This window comes from Leptodactylus fuscus, chromosome 4 (genome assembly GCF_031893055.1).
Source record: "Leptodactylus fuscus isolate aLepFus1 chromosome 4, aLepFus1.hap2, whole genome shotgun sequence".
Taxonomy (NCBI): domain Eukaryota; kingdom Metazoa; phylum Chordata; class Amphibia; order Anura; family Leptodactylidae; genus Leptodactylus; species Leptodactylus fuscus.
The window spans coordinates 209,233,204-209,257,086 of NC_134268.1; the positions used below are offsets into that span (position 1 = coordinate 209,233,204).

General features: G+C 44.9%; 2 protein-coding genes across 3 annotated transcripts; one reads left to right on the forward strand and one right to left on the reverse strand.

Moving 5' to 3' along the window:
- Window positions 1–80: 80 nt before the first annotated feature.
- On the forward strand, window positions 81–13,761 carry OLAH (oleoyl-ACP hydrolase). 2 transcript variants are annotated; one of them, XM_075271646.1, is made up of 7 exons: window positions 81–139; window positions 1,151–1,281; window positions 7,270–7,408; window positions 8,074–8,173; window positions 9,150–9,319; window positions 9,938–10,020; window positions 10,641–13,761. In XM_075271646.1, exons 2-7 carry the CDS (start codon window positions 1,152–1,154, stop codon window positions 10,781–10,783), a joined length of 765 nt encoding a protein of 254 aa, XP_075127747.1. In that variant the 5' UTR covers window positions 81–139; window position 1,151; the 3' UTR covers window positions 10,784–13,761. The 2 variants fall into 2 exon arrangements, with proteins under 2 accessions (XP_075127747.1, XP_075127748.1); XM_075271647.1 differs by having other exon boundaries at window positions 120–204.
- A 1,819-nt stretch (window positions 13,762–15,580) lies between these two features.
- On the reverse strand, window positions 15,581–23,337 carry ACBD7 (acyl-CoA binding domain containing 7). Its single transcript, XM_075269868.1, is given in 5 exon segments — window positions 15,581–15,877; window positions 16,299–16,361; window positions 16,843–16,960; window positions 23,181–23,222; window positions 23,224–23,337. Coding segments are annotated over 5 exon segments (411 nt in total). The 3' UTR covers window positions 15,581–15,803.
- Window positions 23,338–23,883: the final 546 nt, after the last annotated feature.

Genomic DNA, 23,883 nt, shown 5'->3' on the forward strand with positions numbered 1-23,883 from the left:
TGCCAGTCCCACTCAAGTGATTGTAAACACTGCCGCTAGCCAATCAGAGGAATGTCAACGGACGGCCATTTTGGAAAAGGGCAAAGTTTTGGAACTGCAGTGTAGCAAACAAGGGGAACCAGACTGTCTAGCTGAGCAGGTTGGCTTCATGATATATGATTTCAGGCTCCTCAGGACGCTGTAATATCACTTTATATCACCTGTGTATGTGTATTTACAGCAGTGCGATGTGTTTGTGTCTCTTTTGCTGATTTTGGATGGTTTGCAATCTATTCTATGGAGCAATCCCTTAAAGTGCACAATGTGCGCCGACGCATTTCACTGCTGCTTTGTATCATGTGATCTGGTGCTGCTTTATAGGTATAATGGTGCATTGTGATGTAAAGCTGTGCAAGGTCATTGCTCAGAGTCGTGCGATTCGGTGCAACGTGTCTGTTTTTCTGTCCAACTCTGTGCAACTGGTCTGACTTTTCAAGGAGCACCAGGCATAGGATTTTAAGATTTTGAAGATCCCTGGTCTGCTGCAGCACAGAGCGGTTCCCCGTCCGTGTGCCCCGGATTGACGGATATCTTATAAGGGGGTCCTCCGTCCATCAGCCCTCTGTATAAGTAGCTCTGCCATCCTTACATTTATGCCATGTAATACTACGTTTTTCCTGTAGGGACCGCTGCGAGGAAAATGTCTTATTTCTATTCACTGGTTACAGGAAGCATTGGCGGACATCTGATGTGGAATTCCCCTTTAAAAGATAGGACATAGGAATCTGACTGACCAGACCCTTACAGATCAATTGTTACCCCATGATGGTGCTAGTTATGAGTACTGCAGCAGTTATCCCATGCAGGTTGGTGAGACAACCGTTGCATACTAAAAGTGCAGCAAATGTGCAATGCATTTCACTTCACAATGGGGAAACAGCTGATCGGCAAGGGTGCCAACAGTCAGACACCCTGCTGATCTAAAATTGATATCCTATGTACCTGTTTAACCTTTGTGATGACCCTTCCAGTGTCTACTGCTTTGGAGGGTTGGCTAATAGATCAGGGTCACTTCTCGATACTGACGGATCTGCAGTTTTAGTAAAGTAGGAAGCTCTGCATTGTGTCATTGAAATAACCAAGTCCAACAGACATTGTTTATATTTTAAAGGATGGATAAACTGGTGAACTGCTTCTATAAGAGGCCGAATGCCTTAACCCGATTAATATGCTTCCCCTGGGCTGGAGGAGGATCGCTATTCTATGCACAGTGGGGACGCTTGTTGGATGAGTCCATTGAAGGTTTGTATAGAGTATTTCTACATTATTAGAGCATTGTTGTAGAATAAACAAAGGCTGAATTATTATGTTGTAGAGGGGCCTTGTAGAGGATGCTCCAGGGTCCAGGTAGCAACTTCTACATCTGTACCCCCTATACATCCAATATTATACTCCAGAGCTGTACTCACTATTCTGCTGGTACAGTCACTGTGTACATACATTACATTACTTATCCTGTATTATACTCCAGAGCTGCACTCACTATTCTGCTGGTACAGTCACTGTGTACATACATTACATTACTTATCCTGTACTATACTCCAGAGCTGCGCTCACTATTCTGCTGGTGCAGTCACTGTGTACATACATTACATTACTTATCCTGTATTATACTCCAGAGCTGCACTCACTATTCTGCTGGTGCAGTCACTGTGTACATACATTACATTACTTATCCTGTATTATACTCCAGAGCTGCACTCACTATTCTGCTGGTGCAGTCACTGTGTACATACATTACATTACTTATCCTGTATTATACTGCAGAGCTGCGCTCACTATTCTGCTGGTACAGTCACTGTGTACATACATTACATTACTTATCCTGTATTATATTCCAGAGCTGCGCTCACTATTCTGCTGGTACAGTCACTGTGTACATACATTACTTATACTGTATTATACTCCAGAGCTGCGCTCACTATTCTGCTGGTACAGTCACTGTGTACATACATTACATTACTTATCCTGTATTATACTCCAGAGCTGCACTCACTATTCTGCTGGTGCAGTCACTATGTACATACATTACATTACTTATCCTGTATTATACTCCAGAGCTGCACTCACTATTCTGCTGGTGCAGTCACTGTGTACATACATTACATTACTTATCCTGTATTATACCCCAGAGCTGCGCTCACTATTCTGCTGGTGTAGTCACTGTGTACATACATTACATTACTTATCCTGTATTATACTCCAGAGCTGCGCTCACTATTCTGCTGGTACAGTCACCGTGTACATACATTACATTACTTATCCTGTATTATACTGCAGAGCTGTGCTCACTATTCTGCTGGTGCAGTCACTGTGTACATACATTACATTACTTATCCTGTATTATACTCCAGAGCTGCGCTCACTATTCTGCTGGTACAGTTACTGTGTACATACGTTACATTACTTATCCTGTATTATACTCCAGAGCTGCGCTCACTATTCTGCTGGTACAGTTACTGTGTACATACGTTACATTACTTATCCTGTATTATACTCCAGAGCTGCGCTCACTATTCTGCTGGTACAGTCACTGTGTACATACATTACATTACTTATCCTGTATTATACTCCAGAGCTGCGCTCACTATTCTGCTGGTACAGTCACTGTGTACATACATTACATTACTTATCCTGTATTATACTCCAGAGCTGCACTCACTATTCTGCTGGTACATACATTACATATCCTGTACTGATCCTGAGTTACATCCTGTATTATACTCTGTCCTAATGGTGAGCGGACACCTCCATGCTGGGGATCAGACTATTACATTTTGGGGACAGATAAATGGCCACTGCTTAACTTGTAGTGCAATAACAACCAACAGATGGCGCTTTATCTAAAAAGAAGTCCATGTGGGTTTACAGCTTACTATAGTTTTATATACCGGTAGTTTATTATTTTGTTCCTTTTTCCTGGTGAATATAAATATAGAGATTTCACTTTTTTCCCAGTAATACAGAATATATCTTTATTACGCATCTGGTCCGGTTACATTGATATATTACTGGAGTCTTACTAATTTATATGCGACAAACAAATCAAGGCCACGATTTATTATGGGATACCACAAGACACGTAGCCCTGAGGAAACATCTCTGCAACCTGGCCTGTAAGGTGCTATGTAGTAAGTTATATAGTCTATAAGGGACACTGTCAGTAGGTTAAACCATAAGAATACATATCAGATCCCAATAGGACCCATCTGGCTGGAGGGAAGCCTTGAGGCGAAATGTGCAAGCCCTCCTATAGATATGTGAATGTAAAAGCAAATAAATGAAGGCTCTTGGGCTTGCGGGGTGGAAAAAAAACAAACAAAAACAGGGAAAATCACATTTGCAGGAAGGAGTTAAAAATGCGCCATATTTATCTCAGTGGTTGAATTATACGTATGGTGCACCTACTCCACCTACTCTGGCGTTAACAACCTATTTGTTGACTTTCTTATCAGTATTTTTCACTAGAATGATGCAACACGTTGGCTTAGTTTTAGCCTGCCCTACGTGGACACAAAGGCGTATTTTAAACTCTAGGGGCCCAATGCAAAATCTATAATGGGGCCCCTACTTACCATGTGCTAGATATAAAACTGTTGGCCTCCAGGGCCTGGTAATGACTTCTGCCAGTGCTCCCCATATACATACTGCCCAGACAGGTGGCATGCTCTGCCTCTCTTGCCCTGCACCATGTTTCTGACATATACCCTTGTGCCTAGAGATACTCCCCTGCCCAGACAGGTGGCATGCTCTGCCCCCCTCCTCCCCTGAACCATGTATATGGCATATTTCCTTGTGCCTGTAGGAGGGCTATCTATAGGAGGGCTTGCACATTTTGCCTCAAGGCATATGGCATATACCCTTGTGCCTATAGATACTTCCCTACCCAGACAGGTGGCATGCGCTGCTTCTCTTACCTGTACTATGTATATGGCATATACCCTTGTGCCTATAGATACTCCCCTGCCCAGACAGGTGGCATGCTCTGCCCCCCTCCTCCCCTGCACCATGTATATGGCTTATACCCTTGTGCCTATAGATACTCCCCTGCCCAGACAGGTGGCATGCTCTGCCTCTCTTGCCCTGCATCATGTATATGGCTTATACCCTTGTGCCTATAGATACTCCCCTGCCCAGACAGGTGGCATGCTCTGCCTCTCTTGCCCTGCACCATGTATATGGCTTATACCCTTGTGCCTATAGATACTCCCCTGCCCAGACAGGTGGCATGCTCTGCCTCTCTTGCCCTGCACCATGTATATGGCTTATATCCTTGTGCCTATAGATACTCCCCTGCCCAGACAGGTGGCATGCTCTGCCTCTCTTGCCCTGCACCATGTATATGGCTTATACCCTTGTGCCTATAGATACTCCCCTGCCCAGACAGGTGGCATGCTCTGCCTCTCTTGCCCTGCACCATGTATATGGCGTATATCCTTGTGCCTATAGATACTTCCCTGCCCAGACAGGTGGCATGCTCTGCCCCCCTCCTCCCCTGCACCATGTATATGGCGTATACCCTTGTGCCTATAGATACTCCCCTGCCCAGACAGGTGGCATGCTCTGCCTCTCTTGCCCTGCACCATGTATATGGCGTATATCCTTGTGCCTATAGATACTTCCCTGCCCAGACAGGTGGCATGCTCTGCCCCCCTCCTCCCCTGCACCATGTATATGGCGTATACCCTTTTGCCTATAGATACTCCCCTGCCCAGACAGGTGGCATGCTCTGCCTCTCTTGCCCTGCACCATGTATATGGCTTATATCCTTGTGCCTATAGATACTCCCCTGCCCAGACAGGTGGCATGCTCTGCCTCTCTTGCCCTGCACCATGTATATGGCTTATACCCTTGTGCCTATAGATACTCCCCTGCCCAGACAGGTGGCATGCTCTGCCTCTCTTGCCCTGCACCATGTATATGGCGTATACCCTTGTGCCTATAGATACTCCCCTACCTAGACAGGTGGCATGCGCTGTCTCTCTTGCCTGTACCATGTATATGGCATACACCCTTGTGTATATAGATACTCCCCTACCTAGACAGGTGGCATGCGCTGTCTCTCTTGCCTGTACCATGTATATGGCATACACCCTTGTGTATATAGATACTCCCCTGCCCAGACAGGTGGCATGCTCTGCCTCTCTTGCCCTGCACCATGTATATGGCTTATACCCTTGTGCCTATAGATACTCCCCTACCTAGATAGGTGGCATGCTCTGCCCCTCTCCTCCCCTGCACCATGTATATGGCTTATACCCTTGTGCCTATAGATACTCCCCTGCCCAGACAGGTGGCATGCTCTGCCTCTCTTGCCCTGCACCATGTATATGACTTATACCCTTGTGCCTATAGATACTCCCCTGCCCAGACAGGTGGCATGCTCTGCCCCCTTTCTCCCCTGTACCATGTATATGGCATACACCCTTGGGGACAGGCTCATTCTCATTCCAAATCAGGACCGCTAAGAGCCACGGGGTTGTGGCAGGTAGCCCAAATTATATTACATTATTACCCATAAGAGGGGATAAAAGAGAAACATTAGGGACAGAGTGTTTGGGCCCAGGGCACAGGATTTGAGCTCCTCGGTGAGGTCATTGTCTATGTTACTTTTTATCAGCATCCAAAACCGGCAAGTGCCCACAGAAAGCATTTGTGGGGGTAGAAAAGCTGGAGAGGCTTTTCACAGAGCACGCTGGTTAAAGAACAGAATGACTCGGGCTCTGGGGCCCAACATTAGCATAGGGAACAAAGGAAAGCGTCGGACTTGGCACTCGGGGCTCAGCATTGATGTGCTGGTCACATCACATACTTCTCCGGCAGTGAAGTAGGCCTCTGTTTCCCAGTGAAAGGCATCCACAATATATCCTGCCGCTGCCGGACACAATGCCAGCCTCTGTGGCAGCTAATGGCAGCAGGTTAAGGTATCCCGTGTATTCAGAGCGGGGCCTCGAGTGTCTTCTAATACCTGACACCGCCAATGACTCCATCCACTGTCTGCGTGCGAGAGCTTTCCATATCTCAGGAGACCCCGCACTTCTCTAGCCGTAAAGTCCTTGAGTTGCCCTCTTTTGCCACAGTGGTTCTATGTCTTCACTCACAATAGCGTGAAAACCAATATGGCCGCCGATGCAGATCAAACAAGGGTCACCCAGCTTTCCCGTTGCTAAACTTCTCGACTTAGCGACGTGAGTCGGTGATAGGTAGAAGTCAGTGTATTGGTAAATATGGCGAATGTGGTTAAAGTTGGGGCCAGTGGCCTACGCCGTGGTGAATAGTTAAAGAGGTTCTCTGGGTTTATGAATAGGATAGGTGCTCAAGGGGGTCCAACACTTGGGTCTCCTGGATCAACTGCTTGATATGGCATCAGAGCGCTGATTCGGCTTCATCACTCTTGTGACCTGCTCAGTCCCATTCAAGTAAATACAAGGCACAATTGATGTAAAACGTACGGTGTCAGTCTCGCTGATCGCGGGGGCCTGGGTGTTCGATCCCCCCCCAGATGATCTTTAATTGATGACCTATTCTAAAGATAGATTATTAATTGATAGGCCCAGAAGTTATTAAGTTTTCTGTATATTTCCATATTATTTGCCCCTAGGAACTAAGTAGGACATCTACCAGAGCCACATGTGCCATGAGGAGAGATGAGTATCTTGCCTCGGGCGAAAGACTGCCCTGAAGTGGCGGCACCAATAGCATTTGTTGGGTCAACCTTGTGAGCGTCTTCTCCTGTGGTCAGGCCTTGGCACTCGTGTGGGTTATGTTGGTGTCATTATGGGGAGAGGCATTTCAATTTTTGCCTCATGCAGCAGAAAAACTCGAATCGGCCCTGACCTCTACCTACTGTTTATGGAGGCAGCCATCTTGTCTGAGCTGTTGTTAACAGTATTTCAAGCTATGCTTTGCAGCAGCCACACGGACCATAGATTCAGGATTCTGGAAATGTTTATTGCTGCCTATTGTTAGGCTTAGTGGTCAGAGTGAAAACTGCAGGACTTTCCTGTATAAATTGATATTGATGTGAATACTGATTCGGCTGCGATTCGCTTTGGCTGCATTAAAGGGATAGTGCAGGAAACAATAAAGTTTACCAGAGAATAATACCGCCATCTTTGTAAATGTGCCCTTAAGGAATATGAAATGGTGCACCCTGAGGCCCCTCATCGGCCACGATTTACCGTTAGAATATTCTATCGATAAAATTTCTGACTGTTCTTGTTTTTCCAGTCTACGCGGTCAGGCTTCCAGGAAGGGAGTCGCGGTTTTCCGAGCCTTTCAGTCAAAGCATGGACCAAATAGTGGATGAAATTACATCCGTCCTGTTACCGCAACTGCGGGAAAAAAACTTTGCATTTTTTGGTCACAGGTAATATTTCTTATATCACATTACATGTACCAATGGGAAGGAGCTATGTGACGGCTAGGGGAAATGTATACAGTATACAGCCAATTTATTTTATTGTATTTTCTGTAGACGGTTATGGGGGCGGCCATCTTGTCCGGGCTCCTCTTGTGCTTTGTTAACAGCATTTAGTGATCTGCTTTACAGCAATCTTATGATTGGGATCTATGGGAGAGTTTTCTAGACATGCAGGGAGGGGGAGGTGATAATCTGTGACATCATCTATTGTCAGTAGTGATGTAATAAAGGGTCAACGGTGTTATCTATAGAGGTGTTATCTCCTATTTTCATGTAAAATATCACACATCCCCACAATCATGTACGGAAAATAGAATAAAAAAATCTACAATCAGAAAATAAAAGCATCTGGTTTTAATAAATCACTAAAAGTTGGCGACACATTCTCTTTAAATACCACGTCAGCTAATAGTCGGGCGCACATGTCGTCTTATGAAGTCTTTATCTATCACACAATATAAAGCCGCATTGTGCCGTTGTCTATAGTCTGGCCGGAGCTTATTCTGCAGATGGAGGATTCATTATGCAGTCCCTCCATGTACCCGCTCTTGGCCGGTGCCCACTGTGGATTCTTTTTGCCACTTTCCTGAAGTTTTTGCTTTTCTTCACAGCTTCGGGTCCATGACTAGTTTTGCTACTGCGGTTAGACTGAAAGAAAAATATGGTCTGGAGCCCGTACATCTGTTTGTGTCTGGAGCGTCTGCCCCGCATGTGAGTGTTAAGGTGCCCATACACACTAAGTTAAAGGGGTTGTCCAGGGTGGTAAGATTTCTTTACCAGATCCGTACACTGGATTATAGACCCCCAGGGTCCCTGTTTGGCTTTGACCACCGGGTCACGTGATCAAAACCAGTCCCCAAACCCTGGGTCACTCCACCCCGTTCCTCCTGCCCTGATCTTATAGGTCTCACTGACTATAGAAACCCAGACCCCATAGACCTGTGAGATGACCGGAGACCTGGGGGTCAGGCACTGGTTCCGACCACATGACCCCCAGGTCCATCATCCATTGTACACCGGATCAGTTAAGGTAATCTACCTCGTAGGATTGACTGAATCTTCTTATTTCCGGGAGGATGCCCTACTATTTGAGGAGTATGGGGATGTCATATCTCATCATCTAAAGAAAGATCAGGCATGTTGAATTTCACATGCCCAGTCCTTTTGTCCTCAGAGAAGATAAGCTGCCCCCAGAGGTGTCTGATCACTGGGGTACCCATTGGTAGGACCCCAAGAAATCCGTAGAACGGGGTCTCTTTTAAGAAGGATACGACGATCCCTGCAGGACTGATGGAGAAAGCGGAGTACAGTACTTGGCTATCATCATCACTCTTAGTCTTGGTGTGGTAGCATTCATGCTTGACCATTGGTTAGGGTGGGACTGACTTTGAGGTCAGTGTTTCGTTGGGAGCCCTGAAAGTGACTTTTAGGGCCCTTCTGTTCAGTTGCAGCCCATATGGATGCCTTGTAGTGTCTGTATAAACAATACAAGGGACATGGGGTATAATGCTGATCAGCAATGGTCTCCAAAGTCAGACCCTCACCAATCACAAACTATTGGTCATGGACCATTTTTTACTAAGGTCGGGTGACTATAACCTTAGAATATCCTTTGATATCTTTGCATTCTCGAGTTTTGCAAGCTTTCAATGCACAACCCTAAGAACCCTCTGTCTGCACCTTGCAGTCCAAATCTCGGTACTCCTCTAAACGAAAATCAGAGCTGAGCGATGAAGATTTTCTGACGTGGATGTCCACAGCGGGAGGAACACCAGCTGAGATCCTGGAGAACAAGGAGGCCTTACAGCTCTTCCTCCCACCCCTGAAGGCCGATCTAAGAGTTGTTGAGAACTTTGTGTAAGTTCTGGTAGATTCTCCTTGGACTCCCTTGTCTAATAGCATTCTAATATTTGTCTTATAAGTGGGGTTGAGCCGATCTTGATATCTCAGGATCGATTTTAAAAATCCGATTTCCGATCATTTTCCAGCTGATCCCGATCGTGAAATTTGCTCGATCGCCGATTGGCATCCGATCTTTACCGATCCCTCAACCCTAATCCTTCTCTATGGGAAAAGTCACTTTTAGGGTTGAGCCGATCTTCAGATTTCAAAATCTGATTATTTTCCAGTCGATCCTGATCGTGAAATTTGCTCAATGGCTCAAAAATGTACGAATGGGACTCCCTTTTACGCCATGTGAATGGAGCCGCGGGCCCTCCATTCATCCCCATAGAAACCCGAGCGATTTACTCAGCCTCTCTCTGTCAGTCTCATAGAGATGAATGGAGCGTAGTGCACCTGCTACTCCGTACAGGTCGGGGGACCCCATTCAGTGGTTGTCCCCAGCCTCCCCTATATACATAAGGAATAAGATGGAAACGTGACACAACCCCTTTAAGAGGGCTGTATATGTTATTAGTCATCCTTCGATACACACTCAGACCTTTTACTAAAGTGATTGTTTTCACTCCGCAGATATGATAAGCCAGAATCTCCTCCCCTCTCTTGTGGCCTGACATGTTTTGATGGGACAGAAGACGTTCCCCACGACTTGGCCGGTAGGTTTCCATTCATAGTTTGTTACGGTGTAAGCCAATGTCCATCTTTACAGCTTTTTTTTTCTTGCTTCTACCGTTTTGTGTATGCAGCTCTTATGCAGGCTTATGTACTGCTGTGGTAACAGACTTCAAACAAACCTAATGTAGTCTGATCCTGCTTTCATACATCTATACCTCATTAATACAGACTGTAGAGCAGGGGTAGGGAACGTACGACTCTCCAGCTGTTGCAAAACTACAACTCCCAGCATGCACACTTGCTCTGCTGTTCTTGGAACTCCCATGGAAGTGAATGGAGCATGATGGGAGTTGTAGTTTCACAGCAGCTGGAGAGCCGAAGGTTCCCTATCCCTGCTCTAGATGTATGAACAGATCTATAGGCTTTTTTTTAAATAAAAATAGCACCACTCTTGTCCGTGGCTGTGTTTGGTATTGCAGTTAAGGCTGCAGGTAAATTGCAGTACCAGGCCTAGCCTGTAGATGGGGTCACAGTTATCTTTAGGGGAAATATGTGACCTATGAATCCTCTTTAAAATCCATCTTATGTATATTTTTGGACCCAATAAAATTTGATCTATTCTTGAGCATTTTTTTTCATTCCTTGCGTTTTTTGCCCACAGCTTGGAAGGAGCTCACGAGCGGAGATGTCGATATTCACATGCTACCAGGGGGACATTTCTATCTGAAGGACCCGAAAAATGAGAAGTCACTTCTGACCTACGTATCCAAGTATTTAGAAGCGGCAGAAATTGACTATTTTTAAAGTCTATGATGAAGAGGATTTTTAACGTTTATTTAAAGGGGAATTCTCAACTTGGACATTTATGGCAAATCCGAACCAGGCAGGAAAAGGGTCTGGGGTCTCCTGTAAGAGGTGGGACTCGCATCTCATCCATCAAACATTTATGGCATATCCGTAGAGTATTCCATGCCTAGGAAATCTCCATTTAGGCTAAGGACCCATATGCTGCATTGCATTTTTCATTAATTTTTTTGCTGCTTTTAGGGGCAACACAGTGGCTCAGTGGTTAGCACTGCAGCCTTGCAACGCTGGAGTCCTGGGTACGAATCCCACCAGGAACAACATCTGCAAGGATGCAGATTAAAAGTAAAAAAAAAAAATTAAAAAGTTAATTATCCTGGACAAGCTCTTGGCAGTCCGACACCTGGGCCCTCCACTGACCAGCCCTACAAAGATGCCGCAGCCCCCTCACTACTTACTGTACATTGGGGAGAACTGGGATATGCAGGACGACACTGGAGCAATGGGGACAGACGACTATTTTTATTTTCAGTGTACTCAGCTGATCCAAACATTAAAAGGGTCATCCATTTTTGTCTGGACAACACTTAGAGCTCTGTATGTGCTCTTGGCTGCTTCCCAAGCATCAGAAATTGGGTTTTGCAGCCATGTTGAATTTAAGCCCTCACCGGCCACTTCATATCATTAAGTTACCCATCAAGGGTCATCTACAAGTATCGTTTTAGAGGCAGGACAACCGACTCCCATCATGTTCCAGTCAATTCTGTGGGAGTTTCAAGAACTGCTGAGCATGATGGGAGTTGTAGGTTACCAGCTGGTGGTTGCCAATCCCTGATTTAAAAAGGGGCTCCAGGGATTATAAAACAGCAACTTTCTACCAAAAACCTGTCCTTGGAGCATCTGGTATTGCAGCACAGATTTACCGAAGCAGCTGCAATACCACACACAACCTGAGGACAGGTGTGGCACTGTTTTTAAAGGCAGACACACTTGTAAGTTAGATCTCGTTCAGACAGTCCATCGGCAGCACACCATGACAACCAGCTGTACTTTCACCCCAAAGATTATGTTCTAGGAAAAGGATCATAAAATGCTATCAGTAGCCATAGCAGAGGAAAGCACTAGGTGCACATAATCCCATGTACTATTAGGGTGCTTATATGTCATCCAGACTCCCCAGCTGCACCTGCCACGTGAAAATAAAATAGCAATTGCTGGAAGTCACATGGATTTATTGCGGACATTTCACACCATGTACAGGCCCCCTCCGGCTGTAGTCAGAAAACCTTGCTTTCTGCAATAGGACGTTGCACCAGCCCTGACCCATGTGAACACGTCCAAAGACATCATAGCGGATAAACAATTGTTTGTATGTTGCCCGGGGTTTTAAGGCTGAGGCTCCACATGGTGGAAAAAAAAAAAAAACACCCCTTCCATGGGTTCCTTTTTCTGCTAGCATTGAAGTCAATGGGAGGCTTTCACCTCCACCAAAATACAGGTAGCTGCAACTGGATGCATTGCACCGGTATCCAGCCGCACACTCCGCTCCTGTTAGGCCCAATGAAGGGGCCTAGTCCGGAGGAGGGAGTGTCTTCAGGCCAAATCGCGAGGCAAAACAACCTGAAGAATGAGCAACAAGCCGGCTCCTGGAAAAAGCTCCTGATCAGCTGCCATTGATTTCAATGGGAGCAGTCTTTTTGGTCAGGATTTTGAGGCGGATAAATCAAAATCCTGACCAAAAAAAAAAAAAAACTCAGTCTGAACTTACCCTAAGGATACATTCACATGGAGGAATTTGCCAACCCTGAAGCCACAGCAAATTCCACCCAAAAATCTGCCCCCTCTTGGTTTTTAATGGGAACTAGAGATTGCAGTAGGACACCAAATCCTGGCATCCAGTCGTGGCTAGACCGTGGTGTAAAATAAAATATTACTCTCCATTTTCTGCCCTGTGAACATACCCCAAGTGTTCCCCATCCCTTTTGTAGACAACCCTAGGCTTGGCTCAAAGTACTGCAACAAAATCGCAGCAGCTTCCTGCAACATGGAGCCTTAGCCTAAATGTAACAAAAAAACACCCAAAACTTTTTTTCTTTTTTGGTAGAGTTGGAAGGGACCTCAAGGGCCATCGGGTCCAACCCCCTGCAAGTGCAGGTTTTCCTAAATCATCCCAGCTATATGTTTATCCAGATTCCGCTTGAAGATTTCCATTGATGGAGCGCCCACCACCTCCCGTGGCAGCCTATTCCACTCTCTCACTCCCCTCACTGTCAGAAAGTTTTTCCTAATGTCTAATCTGTATCTCTTTCCCTTTAGTTTCATCCCATTGCTTCTTGTACTTCCTTGTGCTAATGAGAATAGGGGAGATCCCTCTGCACTGTGACTACCTTTCAGATATTTGTAGACTGCTATTAAATCTCCCCTCAGCCTTCTCTTCTGCAAACTAAACAATCCCAGTTCTTTTAGCCGCTCCTCATAGGACATGGTTTGCAGACCTTCCACCATTTTGGTTGCTCTTCTCTGGACTTGCTCCAATATATCGATGTCTCTTAAATTGAGGCGCCCAGAACTGTACACAGTATTCCAGGTGTGGTCTGACCAGGGAAGAGTACAGCGGAATAATGACCTCTCTTGATCTAGATTCAATGCTTGTCTTAATACATCCCAGAATTTTATTAGCCTTTTTTGCAGCAGCACCGCACTGTTGGCTCATGTTGAATTTGTGATCTACTATTATGCCCAAGTCCTTTTCCCCTATGCTATCACTTAGTTCTATTCCTCCCATACTATATATGTTTTTTACATTTCTGTTACCCAGATGTAGAACTTTGCATTTGTCCCTGTTAAATACCATTTTGTTGGCCTCAGCCCATTGTTCCAGTATGTCTAAGTCCTTTTGAATACACTCTCTCTCCTCTCTAGTGTTGGCTATTCCTCCTTTCTTCGTATCATCTGCAAATTTTATGAGTTCCCCAATAATTCCATCGTCCAGATCATTTATAAAGATATTAAAAAGTACTGGGCCCAGAACAGAGCCCTGCGGCACCCCGCTTTTGACTTTCTTCCAGTTCGATGTGTAGCCATTTAGTATTACTCGTTGTGCCCGATCATTAAGCCAGTTGTGAATCCACCTAAATAATTTTTTGTCAAAGCCATACTTAATCATTTTTTCAATAAGAAGGTTATGTGATACTTTATCAAATGCCTTACTGAAGTCAAGATATACTATGTCCACGGCATTCCCTTGGTCCAACCATTCAGTGATTTTGTTGTAGAAGGAAATCAGGTTAGTCTGACAAGATTTATTGGTCATAAAGCCGTGCTGGCTCTGGTTAATTAATGCCTTCCCTTCCAGGTACCGAAGTAAATGTTCCTTGACAATTTGCTCAAAGATTTTTCCTGCTATCGAGGTCAGCCTTACCGGCCTGTAATTTCCTGGATCGTCCCTTTTCCCCACTTTTTGTAGATTGGGACAACATTTGCCCTTTTCCAATCTAAAGGGACCACTCCTGTTTCCCATGACTTGCCGAAGATTATAGCAAAACTATGTCTTCCCAAGTAGAAAAACCTCTTGGTCTCGGGTCAGCTTTTAGCAAACGTGTGATGTCTTCATCACAAATAGCACATGATCCTGCTTATTTTCAGATGCCCCGTCATGGGTAACCAGCAGCTAAAATAACATTGGAAATGTAAGTACAACATCTATGTAACATACGCCATATCCCATGCTCCAGAAGGTAATACATGGAGAGTCTGATGCAAGTGGAAAATTACTTCCTTTATCATTCACACCTGTCCCTGAACGTCTTGTCTCAGAGGAATATTCTAGATCTGTTTATGAGCTTTCAAAGAACATCCAAGGGAGGGTGAGGAGATGTGATGCAACAACAGCCCCAAATAGGATGGGATGTACCATAAAACAAAGCAGACAGACATGTACAGCAGACGACACTAACGTAAGCCCATGTTCACACTGCTAAATGTGATAGAATTCACTAAAAGCCAATGTACAGTCCAAGCAAGATGAAGGTTACACATGAAGTGGATGAAGTCTTAACCAAATGTGCACATAACATGCAGAGGCTGCAGAACTGGCCTGAAAAATTGGCCTCTACATGCAGTTTGTGAACTTCACCTCACTAATAAAATACATAAGTTTATGCTGGGTTCCCACTAGTGTCACCTCTCGATTGTTTTGGTCTGTCAGGGACCTGAATGGAAAGACAGACTGCCAAAACAGCAGAATCTTATGCACCCCATTGACTTTAGCGTGTTCTGACAAATTTCAGACACTTAAAGGGGATCTGTTACAAAGAACAAAACCCTAAGTGCCATACATTATTTGATTCTCGCTGCGCCCCTGATTAATTTGATGTTTTTCTTTTTAAAATCCATCCACCGGTTCAAAAGATACAGCCCCTAGAAAGTTACATCTCCAAGTGGGCGGGAATATTTTTTTTTTCCAAGATAAAGTTCCCGCCCACACGGAGCATCAGAGCTAGTATACAGCTAATCTTCCAGGGGTCATATCTTTTGAATGGGTGGACGGATTGGAAAGAGGAAAACACCAAATTGTTCAGGGGAACAGTGAGAATAAAACTATGCATGTTATTTAGCATTTTGTACTTTGCGACAGATCCTCTAAAAATGGACCCTGGCTGATAATCCAGTTCTGATGATCCAATATATAAGTGTTTCAGGGTGTAAAATCATGTAGTCATACACCCACCTCATGTCAGAATGGCCACCAACTCCGTCATATCCACACGCCATGTAATAAAGACAGTTACACTGCCGTTCTTGTGTAAAATGGTTTAATAAGGAAGAGCAAGGCATAGAAAACAGTGAGTGTAGAAAACAGGTCCTCTGACCGGACAGTCCTACATTAATGGTACCTGAAATATTGTAGACACCTAGTGCAGGTATATAGTGTTATTAGTGGGGTCTGTGCTCCACATGACATACAGTACAGGTTAGATCTCGCTGCTGGATCCGGGACAGGAGTGGCTGCTTGGGATTATTACAGGCCATATTTCTCGATCAGTTCGTGGGCTTTAGACACATAGGCGCTCATGGCATCCTCCTTAGACAAGCCTGCAAGACAAATGGAAAGCAGTTTGTGATCTTTAGGTCTCAGAAATCCACCACCTCTGTATTTTTTGTGCAGAAACCACATGGACCCCATTATAGTCTATGGGATCTGCAGGTTTCCTAAGGGAAACCCATACGCAGATGTGAACTGGACCCAAGATTGCAAGGTGCTTATAATGAATGGAGCTTCCATGTGATGGGTCATGTTAACCCTTTAGTGCTCTAGAGAAGACATTCCTTAGGATATTACAATTCCAAGTTCTATAAGTGGCAGTCTTTGTGAAGGGGCTGCAGAGAGTGTGCAAAGCCATAGGAACACTATAAAGTTGTTCTAGAAACTTGACGTTACAGTCGTCATGGTTGGAAGTTGGCTCGTTTTCTAAATGCAGAAAGTGTAACGTGTCGATGTACAGAGTCCTCCTACCCTTCTTAGAATTCCACGCTTCCCATTTGGCCTTGCCTTTAAGGTCCAGCATTCCAGGACAGTCTGCAGAGGGAGAGAAGACATGACTATTATACAAGGTCTAAACCACATATGGCAGACATTATCAGCTCATAGGGAGTCACCCAGCTTTCCTCAGACCCTGCAGAGGATCAAAAGGGAATCTACTCCCTCCACCATTATGGAGCACAATACAGAGATATATACATTTATTCATTATGACACTTCTGTACATTTGAGGGCATTGTCATTGCTCTGGAGCGCCCCCTTTACATAGACAAAAACAGATAGTGGCTACAGAGAATTGAAGTTTGTTAAAGCTTGCCGGCACATTGTAACGTTACCATTTCATATTCCATACAAAGTACTTCCTATCCCACAAACATTAAGCCCTCATACTGCTCTATTAAATATATAGGAATTCTTTTTTTTTGGAAAGATGGGAGCAAAACACAAAAGTTAAAAAATGGTGGTGGGGATAAGCCTAAGGAGTTAACCACAGAAATAAAATCTATAGCTAGAATACCTATATTGACGTCTCCCACAATAGACTGCTTATAGAGGCCATAGAGTTCCTTCAGTTCGTCATCGGTTGGCTTGGTTTTCAATTTCTTTACATCCTCTGCTGCTTTGTCAAAATCTGCCTGCAAAACACCAGCGCGTAATGAGGAGACAATATGGCGGATAGGATGTAGCGTTACATCACAGAATGGATTCTACAGTAGTAGTCCCCTGGAGCAAAGAGCCCGTCTTCATCCAACCTCATGTACTATGTAAGGGTATGCAGAAACCTTTTCTGCCATGTGACCATTCCACACCGCGACGGAACGCCGATACAGCATCAGACGCGACATCCCGCTCCTGTGCAGGCCCAAATGATTGGGCCTTCACTGGAGCATGTCCCGAACCACAAAATCCGCAGCAAGATTGGGCACGTCGCTACTATTTAGCAGAAAAAAAAAAAAAAAAGCGAGCAGCTTCCATTGACTTTCCGCATCACAATCCGTTGCCAGAAAATGGAGTGAACATACCCAACTATTATGAGGCTTTGTGACTGCATGACATCTATATTGGCACGCTATACCCTGAGGTTGTACACTAGTAGGGAAACATGTTGTAAGGGAACCACATTTCATCCCGTGCACCATGGACAGCTCCAAGTGACCTATACATTGCCTATTATATACAGACACACTATACCGAGGCAGATAGGGAAGCATTAAGGCCCATGAGGACTAACCATAGGATGACAGGCAGTGGGCATGGATTTAAGGGGTGCAAGGGTACCTTTAGTTCCAGTTGGGACCCAAATACCTTTGTCACATGGTATGTCAGGGTTACAAGTGGCACACAGGTAGGTCTGGGGCTGGTTTTCACCTACGAGGAGGACCCCATATACATACCCACTGCTTAAAAGGTGTGAGAACCGATATCTCTGAAGTGCATCATTGTCAGTAACATCACAAGTGCGTACAGTCGTATACTAGGAGCTCATGAGGCATCTCCCCCCTAATACTGAACATGGTTGTGGGTTCTGAGATTTCTTACATTGGGGCTCAGCCGCTATGTTACACCACTGATCGTTGCATCATCTGGTGCCCTTTATTACGCCCCCTCCGGCTCCAGGGCCTGGCACAGTTTGCTACGTCCTATATTGGACCATCCATCTGACTATTCCGATATACTGTAATAATCCCATGCCGTCTCTTTGGAGGGATTGTACACGACCACAGTCCTCTGCTTGAACTTGTTCTTTATCAGAGGAACAATGGGTCAATTGTGAGATTTTTATCGCAATTTCTCACCCAGTCATGAGATTTCCAGAGCCATACAATGTGGTTACAGTGCGCTACTGTTCTGTTACTGGGGATTGTGGAAACGGAATCTATTAGTGAACCCATTCAAGACCACGGTGGTGGAGCACAGGCTGGATAAGGCACGGAGCTGGATGTAATATTAATGTTATGGCCACTTGTAACGTCTGTCACCATACTACATAGAGGCAATGGTATAGGTTAGGAGGAACGTCCGGATATTTAACCCCTGAGATTACAAGCACCATGAAGTCCCAAAAAGTTATGACAGGAGCGTGAATGGGTGAGCAAGTTATCGGCCACTACCTACTGTAATAGAAGGAGTAATGTAATATACAGTGGGAGCCATAATAAGCAGGGTCATGTACCATGTAGGGGGCCAATCTGCAAATGGGGGGGCATCTCATACAATTTTAGGGCTCCCCCCATCACGCAACCAAACAACCTGGCTGGGGTTTTATTTGGGGGTGGGAGCGCACCCGTCTATAGTTAATCTCAGGCAGCAGAGAGGCAATGAGGACAAAGAACTTCTGTTGGCTGCTCCTTATAAAGTGGTTTTCTCACGATCCTAACCATATATACACACACATTTGTAGATAATTGAATGAAATATATATATATATATATATATATATATATATATATATATATATATATATATATATATATATACACACATACACACACACACACTCACCGGCCACTTTATTAGGTACACCTGTCCAACTGCTCGTTAACACTTAATTTCTAATCAGCCAATCACATGGCGGCAACTCAGTGCATTTAGGCATGTAGACATGGTCAAGACAATCTCCTGCAGTTCAAACCGAGCATCAGTATGGGGAAGAAAGGTGATTTGAGTGCCTTTGAACGTGGCATGGTTGTTGGTGCCAGAAGGGCTGGTCTGAGTATTTCAGAAACTGCTGATCTACTGGGATTTTCACGCACAACCATCTCTAGGGTTTACAGAGAATGGTCCGAAAAAGAAAAAACATCCAGTGAGCGGCAGTTCTGTGGGCGGAAATGCGTTGTTGATGCCAGAGGTCAGAGGAGAATGGCCAGACTGGTTCGAGCTGATAGAAAGGCAACAGTGACTCAAATAGCCACCCTTTACAACCACGGTAGCCAGAAGAGCATCTCTGAACACACAGTACGTCGAACTTTGAGGCAGATGGGCTACAGCAGCAGAAGACCACACCGGGTGCCACTCCTTTCAGCTAAGAACAGGAAACTGAGGCTACAATTTGCACAAGCTCATCGAAATTGGACAATTGAAGATTGGAAAAACGTTGCCTGGTCTGATGAGTCTCGATTTCTGCTGCGACATTCGGATGGTAGGGTCAGAGTTTGGCGTCAACATCATGAAAGCATGGATCCATCCTGCCTTGTATCGGTAACGGTTCAGGCTGGTGGTGGTGGTGTCATGGTGTGGGGAATATTTTCTTGGCAATTTTTTTGGGCCCCTTGGTACCAATTGAGCATCGTTGCAACGCCAAAGCCTACCTGAGTATTGTTGCTGACCATGTCCATCCCTTTATGACCACAATGTACCCAACATCTGATGGCTACTTTCAGCAGGATAATGCAATGCCATGTCATAAAGCTGGAATCATCTCAGACTGGTTTCTTGAACATGACAATGAGTTCACTGTACTCCAATGGCCTCCACAGTCACCAGATCTCAATCCAATAGAGGAGCATCTTTGGGATGTGGTGGAACGGGAGATTCGCATCATGGATGTGCAGCCGACAAATCTGCGACTGCAACTGTGTGATGCCATCATGTCAATATGGACCAAAATCTCTGAGGAATGCTTCCAGCACCTTGTTGTATCTATGCCACGAAGAATTGAGGCAGTTCTGAAGGCAAAAGGGGGTCCAACCCGTTACTAGCATGGTGTACCTAATAAAGTGGCCGGTGAGTGTGTGTATATATATATATATATATATATATTAAAAAATTCTGCAAAATTTCAAAGATTTCCTCTAACCCTCTTCGTGGTGACATCACCATCTTGATCAGTTACCGATGGATATGACCATGAATGTAGGAACTTTCTATGGTCTGGGACTTATCTGGCATCCAGCCATGGCATCCTTATTGTGGTCAGGAGGACACTACATGTATGAGAAGATAACCTGACCACAATAAGGACACCATGGCTGGTTATCAGGAGGACACTACATGTATAAGATCATGACTAGATGTCAGACGACATGGTCATATGCATTCACCACCAATCAACACAGTAGACTCAACACTGATGGTTAGAGGAAATTAAAATTTTGCCCTTCATTTTATATTCACAATACTTGCTGCGTGGCAGATCACCATTTGGGACTAGTAGTTATAGTATTGGGAAGACTTTATGCAATGGAACAAAGTCACATCCCACCGGTGTATGTAGCTCACTATATCGATCAGAGGAGAGTTATCTGGCAACATTTTGGGAGATTTTTGCTGCAGCTCACATGAGTTTTTATATGCGCACCCCCATGGCTATCAACATTGCATAGAAAATGGGTAAAGCCTTCAGCACTTCGCACCTCTTAGGTTTTTTTTTTGGCTAGTTCTGAATGGGTCGTTGCAGTGCTGAGCCTTACCCGCGATGACCTGTCCAGTTACTATACACATACTGGCACTGTGCTCTTCTGCACCATCATTCACAAGTAATAGATTTGTCTGACTGAAGTTGGTATCCAAAGGCTGATGTGTATGACAACGCCAAAAGTCAATATGGGGCTCACTAAGGCCTAGTTGACCCCTCTACCCCCTTCTCAAGACAGTGTCATTCCCGCTATCACCTGGAGTAAATGGCAGTGGGTATTTCAGCCAGTACCAGTCAAGACAAAGGCCCGGGACTTGTGTCCACATGAACCTTGAGACAGTTCCTATTCCCATGTTTGCAACTCAGTTCCTTTGGAGAAGTTGTACGGAAAGGTAGTAAGAACCCCTGTACAAGCTATTTGGTCTGTCTCTGTAGTATAGACCAGGGGTTACTGCAGCTGTGAATGTACGACTTCCAGCATACGCCATATTGGAATGCCAAGAAAACCAGAGCAAGAATGCATGCTGGGAGTTGTAGTGCCACAACAGCTGAAGTGCCTGATGGTGCAGGGCCAGCTGGTCTTAAACTTATGGACGGTCTCTGTAAACACTTTGTATGGCCCCGTGCCACCCAGAAGGGGAGGTGCTGTAGTGGAGTGGCCGCATCTGTGGGAGCGGGTAGGGGTGGCAACTGACGTCTGGTCACGTAGGTAGCCAAGCCCACCACGTAGTAGTGGCCAGGAGGCTGGACCCAAGAGGTGGCAGGGCACTGGCCCAGGACAGTTCGGCACTACGTTATACCTATTCTCACGTGACATAACCTAGTGTGACTAACTACAGTTTATATATTTGTGGCCTACTCCGAAAACCCTGAAAAGTCATGCTAGGTCGTATTTTTTGGAGAAACAGGATATATAGATACACACATTAAGCAGACGTGGAAAAACAGTGCACAGCGAGAAGGTTTTCAGAAATAGAAGGGTCAATAGATTTTTTTTTTTTTAAAAAAAAACAAAATGAAGTGAAAGAAAAGAGAAGTGTAAATCCTATTAATATTCGGTGTGACCTTTGCCTTCCATCAGTTCTGCTCGGTACTTGCAGACAGTTTTTGGAAGACTTGGAGGTTGTTCCCGCCGCCATCTTGGAGAACTAAGCACAGATCTTCTGTGGATGTAGGTTTGCTCCAATCCGTCTCTCTCTTCAGGTCATCCCAGACAGACTGAATGATGGTGAGATCAGGGCTATATCTGTGGGGGTCAAAGCATCACTTCAAGGACTCCTCCTTCAAAGGGCAAAGGTCACACCAAATATTAAGGAAATTAGAATTTTTACATTTCTCTTCATTTTGGTAATTGACAAAAAAAACAAAACAAACTATTATCCCTTCTATTTCTGAAAGCATTCTTACTTTGCAATGTACACCACTATACACAAACACACTTTATAGCCACACTCAGCACCAGCAAACACTACAATATCCTACACTAAACAGTCAAGACAGTTTGCATATAGGTACAAGGCACCATCAGGGTGTGAGCAGCCGGACTATGGAAATCTAACCAAATTCATGTGCAGAGCAGAAAAAAAATTGTACCCCTTCCAAAACAAAACACACAACCCCGCACCTCATTGGATCATGATATTGATGCAAAATGGATATGACTGCCCCCAATGTGTAGCACAGTCTCGCTATAGGAATATTATAATATAATCCATTCTATGCCACCCAATATATGACAATTTCATTGCAGCCCTGGATTGCATTGCTGCAAGGGTTAATCTTCGAATACCCTTAAGACTAGTTTCACATCCACATTAGTCTCCATAGGAGGAACCGCCAGATTGCATCTAAAAATCAGCAGAGAGAAGAGTCCTGCACGGCAGACCCCATGATAATCTATGGGGGCCACAGGCAACTGCTTTTGTAGCAGGCGGGCTCCATCATTCAGGTCCCATGCAAGTGACAGAGAGGTGCGAATCTAGCCTAAGACTTCTGTATGTAGCAGAAACCATCAATTTACAGGAAGGGATTTAACAAAACACCTTCAGGTTACCAAATTATAAGGGCTGAGCCAAGTTTGTAGTTTAACTCTTTGGGGAGCACATTGGGTGGGGCAGTCTTACAAATTCAGCAGCGGATATGTACAGGGTAAACAGGGGCAAGTGCTTGGGGGCCATAGCTACAAAGAGGGGTTATTTGCACATACCCATATGGGCTACATCTGCAGACACTATAGATAGGGGTGCAGAAGTCACAAACATTACCAGGCCCTGGAGGGGGCCCTAATCTCTTTACAAGATAAGACCTCAGTATTATAGATAGCACATTATAAGTGGGGCCCAGGTATAAATTTTGCATGGCGGTGCAGGTGCATCCAATTACACCTCCGACTACTGACCAACAAACAATTCCCAAAGATAAATTCTAGCTATATTTCCAATGCAGAATACCATCCCCCCCTATATGCCAGGGAACCCAGCAGGCAGTAAGATGGATGTTACCTGGGGAGACATGGTTGTCACAGGACTCAGCTCAGCACTATCAGCAGGCAGCGGCAACTCTTATAATAATCTGCAGCTCAGCTGTGTCCCTTTTATATGGGTCAGGCTCCAGAACCCCTGATTGGTTACCCATGTCTTGTGCGATGACATCATCCATTGTCGCTGACTACAAAAGCTGGAGGGGAGGCTGCAGGTGTAACCCCTTCACTGCCAGGATGTGCTGACTCTGATGCTTTGGGCCATTGGCTGAGTCTTGTGACAAAGGCTGACAGCCCTGCAATGCAGATACGGCTTATTACAGCTATACTGGATGTGCAGCATTTGAGATTTGACACCAGTTGTCATTGCTAGTAGAATTTGTGCGGCTTCCAAGTCTATTTGCAAAAAGTTTAACCCCTTAGGGAGCCTTCACGGAGTAAACGCGCCTGTATTTTTGCAAAATATACGTGTAAAAATAAGACTCCCATTGACTTCAATGATATTTTACAGGCATATTTTTACACGTGTAAAAAATATCATTGAAGTCAATGGGAGTCTTATTTTTACATGTGTATTTTGCAAAAATACACGCGTGTTTACTCCGTGAAGGCTCCCTTAGAGTATATGCACACCGTCAGGATTTTGACGCAAGGAAAATCCACATCATAATCCATTAGCGCAAAAGTAACTGAGAAATCTGTATTTCTCGTGAACATAATGGCAA